The 16,222-nt window shown below is 43.7% G+C and overlaps 1 protein-coding gene across 1 annotated transcript; it reads right to left on the bottom strand.

The window, feature by feature from the left end:
- Positions 1-69: 69 nt before the first annotated feature.
- Positions 70-15,680, bottom strand: LOC120020720 (WW domain-containing adapter protein with coiled-coil-like). Its single transcript, XM_038964448.1, has 13 exons — positions 15,429-15,680; positions 15,145-15,178; positions 14,217-14,403; positions 13,370-13,449; positions 11,581-11,696; positions 11,173-11,267; positions 10,533-10,793; positions 7,505-7,627; positions 6,336-6,487; positions 6,033-6,118; positions 5,206-5,374; positions 1,850-1,977; positions 70-1,763 (listed from the first exon to the last, which is right to left on the bottom strand). The coding sequence occupies exons 1-13, from the start codon at positions 15,467-15,469 to the stop codon at positions 1,694-1,696; spliced, it is 1,542 nt and encodes a 513-aa protein (XP_038820376.1). The 5' UTR covers positions 15,470-15,680; the 3' UTR covers positions 70-1,693.
- Between the last annotated feature and the right edge of the window lie 542 nt (positions 15,681-16,222).

Genomic DNA, 16,222 nt, shown 5'->3' on the forward strand with positions numbered 1-16,222 from the left:
TAACTGCAAACGTCAGTATAAAAGTGATAACAGTAAAAGCCAACAGGCAAAAATGAGAATATCAAAAGATGTGGTAGAATAATGTATTTTATTCTCATATACTTTTAAGAAATAATATACAAAGCTATGGTCACACCATCCTCACAAAAACCTCTAATCCCCAACTATCGGAAAAGTGAGTTCTCCAGTTCTGAAGACCAAAGTTTTGGCCAGTGCCTTCCCAATTACAGTATGTCACTGATTGATCGGAGAAGTCTGAGGATGAGGAGGGAGTAGCTAAGTCTGTGGATATGAAAGTGTGAGACAGCATTGTTGTGTAAAATAGTTACGTTAAATTACTGACGCCCCCCAAAAAAAGTTTAACTTCAGTAAGACAAATGTAGCAAACGTTAACTACGGACTCCATTTAACTAGTGCTGTACTGGATTAGCTGGTATAGCCAAGAGAAAGGTGAGTCCCATGAACATAAGATCATCTCCACCCTCTCCTTACATCATCTTCACAAGAACGCAATTAATAATGTGCAACAATAATTTAGGTTTACATAACCACGTGAAACTAAAGACCCCTTTTCACAATCTCGAGAGAAACTGCACATAAGGAATTAATTACTCAAGATGAAGACAAAACAGACAAGCTTACAAAACAAAAAAAAACATAAATTCAGCAGAAGAGGGGAAAAATGATCAAGTACAGATCAAAGGAGGGATTCTGATGCAGAGGTCATGGACGACGAGAACGTTGCCCTTTATCACATGATCCCATTGGGGGTTCGTGATAGGGACTGGGAGGTGACCTAAAGGTTACGCCATGGGACAGTATGTTCTGAGAAGTCTCCTGGCCCAACGTTGGAGGGGTCACAGGTAACTAAGTCTACAGACTATTCCCATCCAGGGGGGCGGGAGCGTGGACCGACAGACAACTCTTGTCAAGCAGCTAAGAATCTTTGTCAGCTCACATTTTAAAAAGTACTCAGCGAACTGGGACTGTTAAATTCAGGATTCCTCACTGAATAGAAGCAACTGTATGAGTCTGGAAGGAATCAAAGTTGGCTTTTAAGAAGATGCTGTGAATAACCTGTGGGCTGTTCGATATCTTATCTGCAATGTGATGCACCACTTCAAGTCTATGCTGAAGAAGTGTTGGCGTTTGAGTCTTCCTGGAATCAGTTGGTGATTCATACATCTCAAGTCAATCGGAGTCCATTCAGTTCACTAGACTTCAGTTAAGCCACAAGTCTGAGGAGAAAAAGATGCATTCCCAACCAAAACTGGCTATCAACCGCAACAAACACAGTCCAACAGTTTCTCAAATCCAAAGGACGCCAGCCGAGTTTATCAGGTAACAAAAAGGTATGACATGTAGGTTTCTCAGAATCCACTGGTTTGGGTGTCCATGAAAAGCTCAACAAGGCTTCTGTATTATTTTAGCCTGCGGTTTCATAGAACAATTTACATCTTGGATGCCTAGATGAAATCTACACTTTTTCGGGGGCTTGGGCAGTGGTACGCTTCATTGCGTGACCCATGACGTCTTCAACAGGCCCAGTCTCTTGTCCGTATCCTCAGACGCCCTCTGGTTCATGACGGTACGGACGTGTTCAGACTGGGGCACATGGGACATAGAGGACCGCGTTGCAGGCTTCGCCCGCAGCCTAAAGCGGTTCACCGTCTTTCGTCTCCCACACAGGTTCTCAGACCATGTAAGAGTTCTGGTTCTTCAGCTTGTCCAGTTCTTTGCTCTGCTGTCTCAGGAACAGTATTCTGGGAGAAAATGAACAGTTTTAAGAAAATAAACCATTTATCGTGAAGACGCATTTCTAATGTGTGTGTTTGTGTCCTGTTCTCACCTCTGTTCCCGCAGCGTGGCCTGGATCTCACACACTCTGACTAAAGATCGGAGGTTTTTGAGTTCGGTGCAGATCTCAGACATGTAGAGACTGCCCATGTTGTGGGCATCCTCCCGTAACCGTGCTGCCTGAAAGAGAAAGGCAGAACCGGGTGAGGGGTTGCACCAAAATACACATCATGAACCTTCAAGCATTGAGGTCAAATTTCAGAGAAAAACATTAAAAAAAAAAAAAGTTTAAATAAGCCATCTTCAGAAGGAAATACCCATCAGAAATGTATTTTAGTACCGGTTAGTCAGACTACCAAGAAGCCTCCTGCCTAGAGTCCTAGGCCTACCTAATGGTTCCATAAATGGCTATAAATGTGTACAATAGTTTAAGTGGGCATGTCTCGTCTGTGTGCCCGGGCAGCTTACTCTCTCTCCCGCTTTCTGACCAGCCAACTGCAGCGTTGTTTGGTAGTTCAGCTCATTGACTAGAACTAAAATGGTTCATGAAAAAGGATTGGGGTCCCTCATCTGTCTACCAGGTCTCCATTAGCAGCAGCAAACAACAGTATCCAACCACCACATGGCATCCCAAACCAAACAGTATCCAACCACCACATGGCATCCCAAACCAAACAACAGTATCCAACCACCACATGGCATCCCAAACAACAGTATCCAACCACCACATGGCATCCCAAACCAAACAACAGTATCCAACCACCACATGGCATCCCAAACCAAACAGTATCCAACCACCACATGGCATCCCAAACCAAACAACAGTATCCAACCACCACATGGCATCCCAAACCAAACAACAGTATCCAACCACCACATGGCATCCCAAACCAAACAACAGTATCCAACCACCACATGGCATCCCAAACCAAACAGTATCCAACCACCACATGGCATCCCAAACCAAACAACAGTATCCAACCACCACATGGCATCCCAAACCAAACAACAGTATCCAACCACCACATGGCATCCCAAACCAAACAACAGTATCCAACCACCACATGGCATCCCAAACCAAACAGTATCCAACCACCACATGGCATCCCAAACCAAACAGTATCCAACCACCACATGGCATCCCAAACCAAACAACAGTATTCAACCACCACATGGCATCCCAAACCAAACAACAGTATTCAACCACCACATGGCATCCCAAACCAAACAACAGTATCCAACCACCACATGGCATCCCAAACCAAACAACAGTATCCAACCACCACATGGCATCCCAAACCAAACAGTATCCAACCACCACATGGCATCCCAAACCAAACAGTATCCAACCACCACATGGCATCCCAAACCAAACAGTATCCAACCACCACATGGCAGTATCCAACCACCACATGGCATCCCAAACAACAGTATCCAACCACCACATGGCATCCCAAACAACAGTATCCAACCACCACATGGCATCCCAAACAACAGTATCCAACCACCACATGGCATCCCAAACCAAACAACAGTATTCAACCACCACATGGCATCCCAAACCAAACAACAGTATTCAACCACCACATGGCATCCCAAACCAAACAACAGTATTCAACCACCACATGGCATCCCAAACAACAGTATTCAACCACCACATGGCATCCCAAACCAAACAACAGTATTCAACCACCACATGGCATCCCAAACCAAACAACAGTATTCAACCACCACATGGCATCCCAAACCAAACAACAGTATTCAACCACCACATGGCATCCCAAACCAAACAACAGTATTCAACCACCACATGGCATCCCAAACCAAACAACAGTATTCAACCACCACATGGCATCCCAAACCAAACAACAGTATCCAACCACCACATGGCATCCCAAACCAAACAGTATCCAACCACCACATGGCATCCCAAACAGTATCCAACCACCACATGGCATCCCAAACAGTATCCAACCACCACATGGCATCCCAAACCAAACAACAGTATCCAACCACCACATGGCATCCCAAACCAAACAACAGTATCCAACCACCACATGGCATCCCAAACCAAACAGTATCCAACCACCACATGGCATCCCAAACCAAACAGTATCCAACCACCACATGGCATCCCAAACAGTATCCAACCACCACATGGCATCCCAAACAGTATCCAACCACCACATGGCATCCCAAACAGTATCCAACCACCACATGGCATCCCAAACAACAGTATCCAACCACCACATGGCATCCCAAACAACAGTATTCAACCACCACATGGCATCCCAAACCAAACAGTATTCAACCACCACATGGCATCCCAAACCAAACAACAGTATTCAACCACCACATGGCATCCCAAACCAAACAACAGTATTCAACCACCACATGGCATCCCAAACCAAACAACAGTATTCAACCACCACATGGCATCCCAAACCAAACAACAGTATTCAACCACCACATGGCATCCCAAACCAAACAACAGTATTCAACCACCACATGGCATCCCAAACCAAACAACAGTATTCAACCACCACATGGCATCCCAAACCAAACAACAGTATCCAACCACCACATGGCATCCCAAACCAAACAACAGTATCCAACCACCACATGGCATCCCAAACCAAACAACAGTATCCAACCACCACATGGCATCCCAAACCAAACAGTATCCAACCACCACATGGCATCCCAAACCAAACAGTATCCAACCACCACATGGCATCCCAAACCAAACAGTATCCAACCACCACATGGCATCCCAAACCAAACAGTATCCAACCACCACATGGCATCCCAAACCAAACAGTATCCAACCACCACATGGCATCCCAAACAACAGTATCCAACCACCACATGGCATCCCAAACAGTGAGCTTAGCCACGCCCTCTCTTTTATCAACTCCAAACAGGAAATGGCCTGAGTGGCCTTGGAAGTGTTGCTACTGCCATCTAAGGGTACAACATTTGATTGTATGGTAGTGCCATCTACACTAAATGCAATATAAAACTGCTGTTTCATAATAATATGCACACAACTCAATTAAATGCATATATCCTACTAACATCAAAGCATGACTAGTCCAAGTCGTGATTCAACAGTAGCAGTGTGTGTGTGTATCACGGTTATATCCACACAGTGTGGTGTTATTTTGATAATGACTGTATTAAATACATTAATTAAATACCCATTAGTCATATAGTTGACAGACATTCAGACATAAAAACGACTAACTCGACATTCACTCATGACGAGCATCCCATTGTGCACCCAAATACCTTATTCTACCATCTACTAGAAACTGTTTTGAGTTGAGCGCACCAATTCCTTTCTAAACAACTAACTCCACATTGAATGAGCAACCCATTGTCCCCACTTCACAGTGGAGGTCCTACCTGCTTCTCGATGTGCTCTGCGGGCCAGTTCTGGATGTGCCTGACGAGGTTCTCGTCAAAGTGAGAGGCCAGCGAGGGAGTGAAGGAGCCGGGAGCGCTGGTGAGGCCTGAGGCAGCGTTGGGAACAGAGTGGCTGCCGTTAGGTCCTGGTGGCGGACTCCCCTGACCGCTGGACGAGAGAGACAGCAGAGAAGTATAAGGACCGTGGGGGGGACAGAAACTACCTCTATTGTAACACCTAGACATTTGTGTTGATTGGATAAGATGCTACTATCATAGGGCTTCTATATACACAACCCTTCCAGACATAGACAAGTACATCTCAACTAGGTCAGGGACACAGAGGTAGGTGACATTAGGAATAAGGACATTTGTCCACACTCATCCAGTGATACTATTCTTCTGACAAGGGTACAAACAGGACTGCTGTACTTCCATTTCATAAGGCTGTGTATATTGTGGAGGCATACAAGTAATGCTCCGTGTCTACTAAGAACCATTCAACAAATTACATTTTATTGGTCACCTACACGTTTTTACCAGATGTTATTGCAGTGTAGAGAAATGCTGGTGTTTCTAGCTCTAACAGTGCAGTAATATCTAACAATTTCACAACAATACACACAAATCTAAGTAAATGAATGCAATTAAAAATATATATAAATATATGGATGAGCAATGTCAGAGCAGCATAGACTAAGATACAGTAGAATAGAATACAGTATATACATATGAGATGAGTAATGCAGAATACGTAAACATTATTTAAGAGTCAAGTGATTGCAAGTCTATGTATATAGGGCAGCAGCCTCTAATGTGTTATGTACCTCCGCTGTTGGAGAGTTCGGGGGTCCTCTGGACGTTTCTCTGCTGAAGCCTGCTGAGAAACTGGTCCTGGTTTCACTGGGGTAACCTGCAGAGGGACAAAATAAGAAAGAAAATTAAAAGCAAGAAAGAGGGAAGGAGAAAAGAGCAGAGGAGGACAGAGATAAAAGAATGGTGAGGTGGGGGGGGGGGGGGGGGGGGGGGGGAGACAAACCGAGATCACAGGGTTAAAATGACAAAACCATACACCTCGATCATAACACAATATCATTGGACAAGTTTAGAGTTTCCGTGGAGGTGCTGACCTTTGGTTGGGAGGCGGCAGGTGGCATGCTGAGCAGGGGTTTCTGGGTAAGGAGGTTGGTCTGGGGAGTGCCATTCCTGGGCGACACGTATGAGCGTGGCGAGGAGGCGTCCGACGTTAGCGATATGGGCGACTGACTTGCCTGCAGGGCCGCTATTGGTTTGTGTCCAGGAGGCGAATAAGACAAAGGTACTATTTGTAATAAGCACAGCCTTAATCTCACATGCACAAAGGGTATAACTACATTATAAATATACCTATAAAGACATGAGTCATTGTAAAGGTTGCTTTTTTCTTATGCATCCAAAACGTTAATGAAAAGCCATGGCTATCGTTGCTTAGAGGAATACCCTGGTTAAATACATCAATAGCAAAGTTCGATAGATTATTCAACAACAAAAACTAGCAGACGTTGCCCTGAACTGAACGATGCCCATACATCTTCTTGAAAGACATTGGTCAAATCTTCAGTTAAAGCTTTCAACAATAACAGCTACCCTGAAAATATCCAATAGGAAAATCCTCCCAACAATAACAGCTACCCTGAAAATATCCAATAGGAAAATCCTCCCAACAATAACAGCTACCCTGAAAATATCCAATAGGAGAATCCTCCCAACAATAACAGCTACCCTGAAAATATCCAATAGGAGAATCCTCCCAACAATAACAGCTACCCTGAAAATATCCAATGGGAGAATCCTCCCAACAATAACAGCTACCCTGAAAATATCCAATAGGAGAATCCTCCCAACAATAACAGCTACCCTGAAAATATCCAATAGGAAAATCCTCCCAACAATAACAGCTACCCTGAAAATATCCAATAGGAAAATCCTCCCAACAATAACAGCTACCCTGAAAATATCCAATAGGAAAATCCTCCCAACAATAACAGCTACCCTGAAAATATCCAATAGGAGAATCCTCCCAACAATAACAGCTACCCTGAAAATATCCAATAGGAAAATCCTCCCAACAATAACAGCTACCCTGAAAATATCCAATAGGAGAATCCTCCCAATGTATTTCTATCTGAATTGAAATGTAATTCTATATATCCTAGTTCTATACATCAACCAGGAGACACTGGAATGAAAAACCATTCTAACAGAGAGAGAGAGAGAGAGAGGCATCAAAAAAGGTGATGACGTGTGACAGCAGCCATACCTTGGTTGGAGTGTTGAGCAGCTTGGGAAAGAAGAGCAGTGATGTTGAAAGCAGATGGTCCAGCAGTGAGGAGTTTATGAAGCATAGACTGCAAGGAAGCTTGGGTAACAGCAGCCGCGAGGACTAGAAGAGAGGAGAAAAACAGGACAATGAGAAACATACACAAACAACCAAAAACACAGATACAGGCACCCATATGCGTGCTATGTATGCAACACACACAGACCAGTCCATACATGAATATCAAGAGAGACGTGTTGTTGAGTGACAATAATTTTCAAAAGGCAGCATTATACAATAAGCAATTGTAGAAAAGAGATGAGCAGACATGATATTGAACTCTTACCCTACTTATTTTCTGTTCTACCTGATAATTAATTGCACACACACCTGGTGTCCCAGGTCTAAAGCAGTCCCCGATTAGAGGGGAACAATGAGACAAAGCAGTGGAACTGGCTTTGAGGTCCAGAGTTGAGTTTGAGGGTTATAGGCTACACAAAACTGTCATTGAATGGGTAGTTTAATGAGATGATTTTACATTTACAACCCATGTGGTCGACGAGAAGTGATTTTCTCAGGATCGCCCATTCACAAGAATAGGACCCACCAACCCCTTCCCTCAATTGAGTTACCCCTTTTATCTCGATATGGTGAATTAAGCCTATTCAATATCTGCTCCTGTCTGAGTAAGAGAAACTTTAGAAATCAAACCCAATGGGATGTCTTCTGAAATATCAGACTGAGGATCAAAACGATTGTGGCTAGATGGAGAACAGCTAGGGACCAACAGATGCATGTTCGGCTAGATAGTGTACAGCTAGGGACCAACAGATGCATGTTCGGCTAGATAGTGTAGAGCTAGGGACCAACAGATGCATGTTCGGCTAGATAGTGTACAGCTAGGGACCAACAGATGCATGTTCGGCTAGATAGTGTACAGCTAGGGACCAACAGATGCATGTTCAACTAGATAGTGTACAGCTAGGGACCAACAGATGCATGTTCGGCTAGATAGTGTACAGCTAGGGACCAACAAATGCATGTTCGGCTAGATAGTGTAGAGCTAGGGACCAACAGATGCATGTTCGGCTAGATAGTGTAGAGCTAGGGACCAACAGATGCATGTTCGGCTAGATAGTGTACAGCTAGGGGCCAACAGATGCATGTTCGGCTAGATAGTGTACAGCTAGGGACCAACAGATGCATGTTCGGCTAGATAGTGTACAGCTAGGGACCAACAGATGCATGTTCGGCTAGATAGTGTACAGCTAGGGACCAACAGATGCATGTTCAACTAGATAGTGTACAGCTAGGGACCAACAGATGCATGTTCGGCTAGATAGTGTACAGCTAGGGACCAACAAATGCATGTTCGGCTAGATAGTGTAGAGCTAGGGACCAACAGATGCATGTTCAGCTAGATAGTGTAGAGCTAGGGACCAACAGATGCATGTTCGGCTAGATAGTGTACAGCTAGGGGCCAACAAATGCATGTTCGGCTAGATAGTGTACAGCTAGGGACCAACAGATGCATGTTCGGCTAGATAGTGTACAGCTAGGGACCAACAGATGCATGTTCGGCTAGATAGTGTACAGCTAGGGACCAACAAATGCATGTTCGGCTAGATAGTGTACAGCTAGGGACCAACAAATGCATGTTCGGCTAGATAGTGTACAGCTAGGGGCCAACAAATGCATGTTCGGCTAGATAGTGTACAGCTAGGGACCAACAGATGCATGTTCGGCTAGATAGTGTACAGCTAGGGACCAACAGATGCATGTTCGGCTAGATAGTGTAGAGCTAGGGACCAACAGATGCATGTTCGGCTAGATAGTGTACAGCTAGGGACCAACAGATGCATGTTCGGCTAGATAGTGTACAGCTAGGGACCAACAGATGCATGTTCGGCTAGATAGTGTAGAGCTAGGGACCAACAGATGCATGTTCGGCTAGATAGTGTACAGCTAGGGGCCAACAAATGCATGTTCGGCTAGATAGTGTACAGCTAGGGGCCAACAAATGCATGTTCGGCTAGATAGTGTAGAGCTAGGGACCAACAGATGCATGTTCGGCTAGATAGTGTAGAGCTAGGGACCAACAGATGCATGTTCGGCTAGATAGTGTACAGCTAGGGACCAACAGATGCATGTTCGGCTAGATAGTGTACAGCTAGGGACCAACAGATGCATGTTCGGCTAGATAGTGTAAAGCTAGGGACCAACAGATGCATGTTCGGCTAGATAGTGTACAGCTAGGGACCAACAGATGCATGTTCGGCTAGATAGTGTACAGCTAGGGACCAACAGATGCATGTTCGGCTAGATAGTGTACAGCTAGGGACCAACAGATGCATGTTCAACTAGATAGTGTACAGCTAGGGACCAACAGATGCATGTTCGGCTAGATAGTGTACAGCTAGGGACCAACAGATGCATGTTCGGCTAGATAGTGTAGAGCTAGGGACCAACAGATGCATGTTCAGCTAGATAGTGTACAGCTAGGGACCAACAGATGCATGTTCGGCTAGATAGTGTACAGCTAGGGACCAACACATGCATGTCCGGCTAGATAGTGTACAGCTAGGGACCAACAGATGCATGTTCAACTAGATAGTGTACAGCTAGGGACCAACAGATGCATGTTCGGCTAGATAGTGTACAGCTAGGGACCAACAGATGCATGTTCAACTAGATAGTGTACAGCTAGGGACCAACAGATGCATGTACGAGTCACGGACAACTGTAGTCTTTTAGTTTCTCCTAACCTGCTATGAAAAGACCCTTCTGAAGCCAAAACCACTGGCTTTGTTGTCATATGATCACTTCAGACATCAGAGAATCCAAATTTGTGTTTCACATTTCAGTATAGCAAAGGCTTTTTTTCAATACCTATGCTGCATCTAGTTACAATGATTACATCATACTCCAGAGTTGCCCTTTGAACCCCAAGTCATATTTTCAGGCAGAGCTATTTGGACCCAGGTCTGCTAAAGCTCAAGAAGGAGAAATGTGGTGTTGGGCAACTCACCCTCGTTGATCTTGGCCATGTCCATGCTGCCATTGCTCATCTGCAGGGTGGCCTGCAGCGCTGGGAGGAGCTGCCGCAGCAGGGCGGGGTCTTGGAGAAGGCCCGAGGCCTGGGATTGGACAGAGGGGGACACAGGGACCATGGAGGAGGAAGAGGAGGGGGTGGGGTTAGAGCCAGAGGCTTGGTTCAGGCCCGGATTGGTGGAGGAAGATGACTGGGAAGGAGCAGTGTTGGAGGACGACTTGTCCCCTGAAGTACTCTCTGTGGAGGGAAAGGAAGAACAAGACTGAAGAGACTCTGGCTTGATAGATAGGATGCACCTCTCTGTGGTTCAGACAGACTTGCTGTCCTCGTCTCCATTTTGTTCATTGAAAAGGTGATAGCCATAACGCATACAGTTGTCAAGTCTTTTCAGATCAGTGCAGAGGAAGGAGAGGACGAGGAAATAAGTAACTTCATACCATCGACACGCGGCCAAATTCTAAGACTGTAGATGATTTCACATTTCAAAGGTATAGTCATACTATAACAACAAAGTTTTATTTAAAGAATCAGACATCAAAATCCAGATGTGGTTAGTGTATCTGAATCTTAGACAGCAACTCCCATAATCGACCTCCTCTGTAGATTTCATACTTACTTGTGGTGGCTGTGTCTACAGACTCTCGTCTGTAGTCCCGGTCTTTAGGGAACGTGTTGGACTCTCTCTTAGACGGGTCTTTTTGCCTTTGCTCTCTGGACACAACGAAATACAGAAACTGAAGGTCATTGTCAGGGTTACATTTAATTAAACAGTGTTAAACTGCTGGTTGAATACAGTATGGGAGTGTTAATGTCAGAACGTGTACTCTACCAATCTAAGTTATGGGACCTTTCAGCATGCTATAGTTCAATCGATGAGGTTCAGAAATATGGAATATTGGGCCCCCGGGCGGCCATATTGGACTGTATTGCGTTTTAAGGTAGAAACGGAAGAGTTGAGGCTAAAGAGAAGAAGAGTATGACGTTTATGAGTGAGACATTGTTTTTCCATTGGTCGAGACCTTACCTCTCCAGCCAGTCTTTGGGCTTCTCCCATTGGGAGACCTCAGTCCTGCAGTTGTAGTAGTACTTCTTGCCCGAGGAGCTGATGTGCTCCGACCAGTCATCTGCAGGCTCGTGAGGCTGAGGGAAGAAGGCACAACATAAAGGTCAACTAACTAACACTAGCGTAGGTTTAGCAGAGTGCACAAACATTGGGTTCAAGTAGGACTACATTTGGAAAATCAGGTTAAAAGGCTAGCGGCTAGTAATCAGATTCTAGTGTGAAATCCAGTGTGGGAGATACAGGGGCTTGTAAAGGAAGCATTTCACTGTACACCTGTTGTATTTGGCACCTGTGTCTAATAAAATTTGATTTGACTTGCTCAATAACGTATTAGGTCTAATGTTGGGCCTCTCATGCTTATAACCATTTTACAGTTTATATGGGGGGGGGGGATAACACTTTAACCTTATTTGGAGTTAGATACAAATATTTTGAATAGAATAAAGCAATGTTATAAGACATCAAGTCTCTGTATGGCCATTGTCAGTCCCCAAGCCCTTTCTCACATCCAGATGTATATCTATAGACCTAGCCCTATTAATAAAAGCAAGCTGATCCTGCACACTATTTAGGCTAGTCTGCCTCAATCAAATGTGGTTGTCAGGGTGTATGTCTACATGCAGAAACTCTGCATATATGTGTTACCCTGCCTATATAGAGGAAAGATTTACAGCTGGGGCTATGAGGATGTGCCCAACAAGGCTAGCAGTGATACTTGGCCAGGCTCAGGGCCATTCATCAGGTAATTTCTTGACAAAAGTGTATGCTGAGCTAACCCTTCAGTTCCAGGGGCTGATAACTCAATGAGAAAGTAACTCTAGTCCATTGTTTCTCTGCAGATGAGGGGTTTGTTTCTGGTTGTGAATGTAAGCTTGATAAAATAATTTATATGCTTAAAGATAATGATTAAATAATTCTACCCTGAAACTTAACCATTAGGGATTATAGGTTATGTAGCATGTATAAGGAATAATTAAAGTATTAAACACAAGTCCAATTAGGTTGGACTGGGAAAGAGAGAAATGTGTGTGTGTGTGCCTAAGAAAATACCGAGAACAATTAAACTGTGTTTGAACCGACCTGGCTAGAACTCTGAGAAACGCATGATAGGACAGGGTGTACTTCAAGGTTTCTCTAATCTCGGGGGAATGGAACTGTCGGTTGGGTAGTGATACACAGTGCTGAGAACTCTGGAGAAGGATACAACTCACCTACTGTTCGTGTGTATGAATGTGCGTAGGATATCTACTGTTTGTGTGAAAGTATGTGCGTAATTAAGGAGCATGGCATAAAATGGATGTCTTTGTATTCTTGACTTTAGAACGTTCTCTGAATAAACTGTACTAACCTTTTGCATAAACTGAGTCTCTGCCTAATTATTATTAAACCCATGGTCTTACAAACCTCGGGGATTGGTCAAAGCTATTAATTGTTAGTTATTATCATTGGGATTGAAAATTCTCATGACAAGGCAATAAAACAAAAACTCTTGTGAGCTGAAAAAAAAAAAGTCTCTTAATGGACAGATTATCATGAGGATGGATGGAGACAAACACCAGAGAACGATCATCCTTTACACAACATCCTGACAGAGCTGATTGACATAATTTGTCACACAAAACTGAACTGTAAACAAGCAGCAGTCGTTGAGCTTGTCCTGTGGCTCAGAGACCCATGATGCTTTAGAACCCCAGCCTGGTGGATGCCTACTTTCAGAAATCATTGGTTTAAGTACAACAAGGTATCTTACTGTGTCTGACGCCTTGCTTTGATTTGAGTGCGAGTTGGAGCTGTGGTTGTGAGAATTCTCTTGCGGAGAGCAGCTGGTCCCTTTAAAAGAAACGATATGATGAGAACATTTACAAAGGAGACCACACTATTAGCAACCATAGACATGACAGGTTAGGCTACCCCCTATCCATTGAACAAAGATGTTTGCAGTACCATGGAATTTACAGCACCTTTCCATTTCATGAAGTACCAAGGTACAGTATGTCAAAAATGTATACTTTAGTGCGCAAGAGAATCATAGTAATGTAGCTAGCCTAGGTGCACTGCAGTTTCTTCAATCTACAATACTCTCTCATTTGACAAGACAACGTTGAGTTTACTAGTTAAAAAAGCCCCTGTGGAACTTCAGCAACATAACTTCTCATGTTAATCTTGCATTGATGTCTGTGTATAGACTTGAACAACAGTTTTGTGTGGATATCGTCAGTCATGAATTGGGCCTTACAGACTCAACGTCTTGTTGTGTACAAGTAGCTATGCATGTTTTGAGCAGGTGTCATGTATGCGGAAGTAGTCCAAGAGCTTTCAATAGCCCAATTTACAGTGTAAATCAACAGTTTGATGTAGGCCATTTCAAGCCTGGTCCCAGATATGATGGTGCTGTATAGCCAACTCCTAGGGTTGTTTGGCATAACAAGGCCCACAGGAATTGGCTAAACAGCATAAACATATCTAGGACCAGGCTAAGATATCTGAACTGGCTAATCAAAAGTAAGCTTCTCTGCACACAAGCAAAAACATTTAAGTAATATTACCACAATACAGAGAAAAGGTTCTTTAGCTAGGTTCTTTCTCTTTGGGCTTACCACCATCTTGGCCTCGGAGTGTGTGAAATGTTTTTGTTTTGCTGTGTCCGTCACTGTGCTTATTGACTGGACTTTCATCAGAGTGTCGGAGCATTTTGTAGGGTGGTGTAGGATCTGACAACCCATCTCGCATTTTATCGTGACGGTGAAGGGTGGTAGATTGACTCTTGGGCTGGGATTTGTGGGTCTGCAATACATATAGGCTGGTGTCAGTCAACATACAACGTTTCCTCTTTATGGATGAACACCTTTCCACCCACTGACATATGATACTGTAGGCCTACTTCCTACTCTTGACATTGATTGTGTTGTACTTTTCATTCCTGCCTAGCTATGTATGCACAACCTTTAGTAACGTTGTTTCTTGCACAGCTAGCTAACTAGCTTCCTTAACCCACTTATTTTTGTCTACATTTGTAAATTTCTTGTACTGCAATTTGAGCCATTTTACGTATTCTAAGTTACTACAATGGTTACTAAATCCACCCTTTGTGCAGTATTCAGACCATCTAATATATTAGCTATCTATCTTGATAGTTATGCTCCATTTGCTATCTAACTGGCTATCAAGGACTGTATTTAAGTTAGCTAGCTATTGCGTAAAGATAAACATAGCTAGCTAACGTTAGTTGGCTAACGACTAGCTGGCTAATGTTACGTCAAGGGAAATACAGTCGGCAGCTAGGTTGTTGGTTAACTATTAGTTATTGTTCAACATTAGTTAGCTAGGTAATTTAACTAACTATTTGTAGCTCAACTTGTGTTTACTGACGTTAACGCTATTTTGCCAAATCCTGAGCCAAGGCTTTTGAGTTGCAAAACTAAAGCCAGCTAAAGGCCTGCCTGCCTTACGAGTTAACGTACGTTAGCTAGCTAACACACTTGCTAATTACGTAGCTAGCTAGCGTGCTATATTCACTTGCTTTACCTGATAGGGTTGTGAATCCCTTCGGTCGTTACACCTGAAATATAGACAAAAGAAAGTTAGCTAGCTATAGGCACACATTTGAAATGTTGATGCTGCAAAAATATGACACTAGCTAACTAGTTAGCCACTGTAGCTACTGACGTTAGTTACCTAGCGACAACGTAGTTAGCTAGTTGTAACTAACTAGCTAGATAAATGAAAACCTTAGCTACAGAGCTAACATTATTATGTCAAGGGAAGGGTAGAGCTGTCAAAGAGAAGTGACAAAATGTATTGTCGTTTACCCATCGCTGAGTCTCGGTTGTTTCCTTGTATGCATTACCATCAATGCCGTGTTGATGTGTGTGTGCGCGAGGGGGTGAACTATTGACAACAAAATATTATTATCGTCTTCAGTTAATTTATCTTGGTGATATCTCGGTAATTAGTTAGCCAGCTGGGAAGCCACCAACTAGATTTGCACAGTGGATAGCTATGTTGGCCTTTGGTCCATTATTTGCTCGCCTAAACTGCACAATCTCTTCTGTGCAGTGCCAGTGAAAGGAAACAGGCGTAGCAATGAAATCAGCCCCGCCTCCACACTTAGCTATTTCCGGGATACTCCCTTGTCGAAAAAGGTTCGCAAACCCTTCAGCTAATCAATGATTTGCAATGCAGTCAGACGAATTGCAGTGTTTGAAATAACAACAAAGCCCACCTCTGAGAATACACATGGCCAATAACATTTGATGCTAAAAAAGTATTGATACAAGGGGTAGGTAGGTCTTTGCACTTTCCCTGCCCCAGCCCAGTATGTCTGATAATCTAAAGTTAAACAACTCAAAGGGCACAATGCAACATGACAGAATTATAAACCAACCTCTAGTCTCTACCCTAGTGTTTTTCATTCGTCCATGGGCTGTGCACAGTACAACCCATTATAACTAATCAAAGTATTAAAAGTTAATTGAATTTCATAGCACTAGGCTGAGACAAAAGCCCACATACACTGGCCCTTCGGTACCAGTAAGAACACAGCCCGGATAGCCTTTTCTTTGATTGACCCTGTTCTGTATAACCTACTGATCAGGACCGATGC

Source organism: Salvelinus namaycush, chromosome 25 (assembly GCF_016432855.1).
Source record: "Salvelinus namaycush isolate Seneca chromosome 25, SaNama_1.0, whole genome shotgun sequence".
Taxonomy (NCBI): Eukaryota; Metazoa; Chordata; class Actinopteri; order Salmoniformes; family Salmonidae; genus Salvelinus; species Salvelinus namaycush.

What these genes read in the sequence shown, in the direction of transcription:
- LOC120020720 (XM_038964448.1), bottom strand. Translation starts at nt 15,469, where the DNA reads ATGGTAATGCATACAAGGAAACAACCGAGACTCAGCGATGG. An exon ending in CCCAAAGACTGGCTGGAGAG is followed by an intron (nt 11,268 to 11,580) that starts GTAAGGTCTCGA and finishes CGTTGTGTCCAG; the next exon opens with AGAGCAAAGGCAAAAAGACC. An exon ending in GCCACGCTGCGGGAACAGAG is followed by an intron (nt 1,764 to 1,849) that starts GTGAGAACAGGA and finishes ATTTTCTCCCAG; the next exon opens with AATACTGTTCCTGAGACAGC.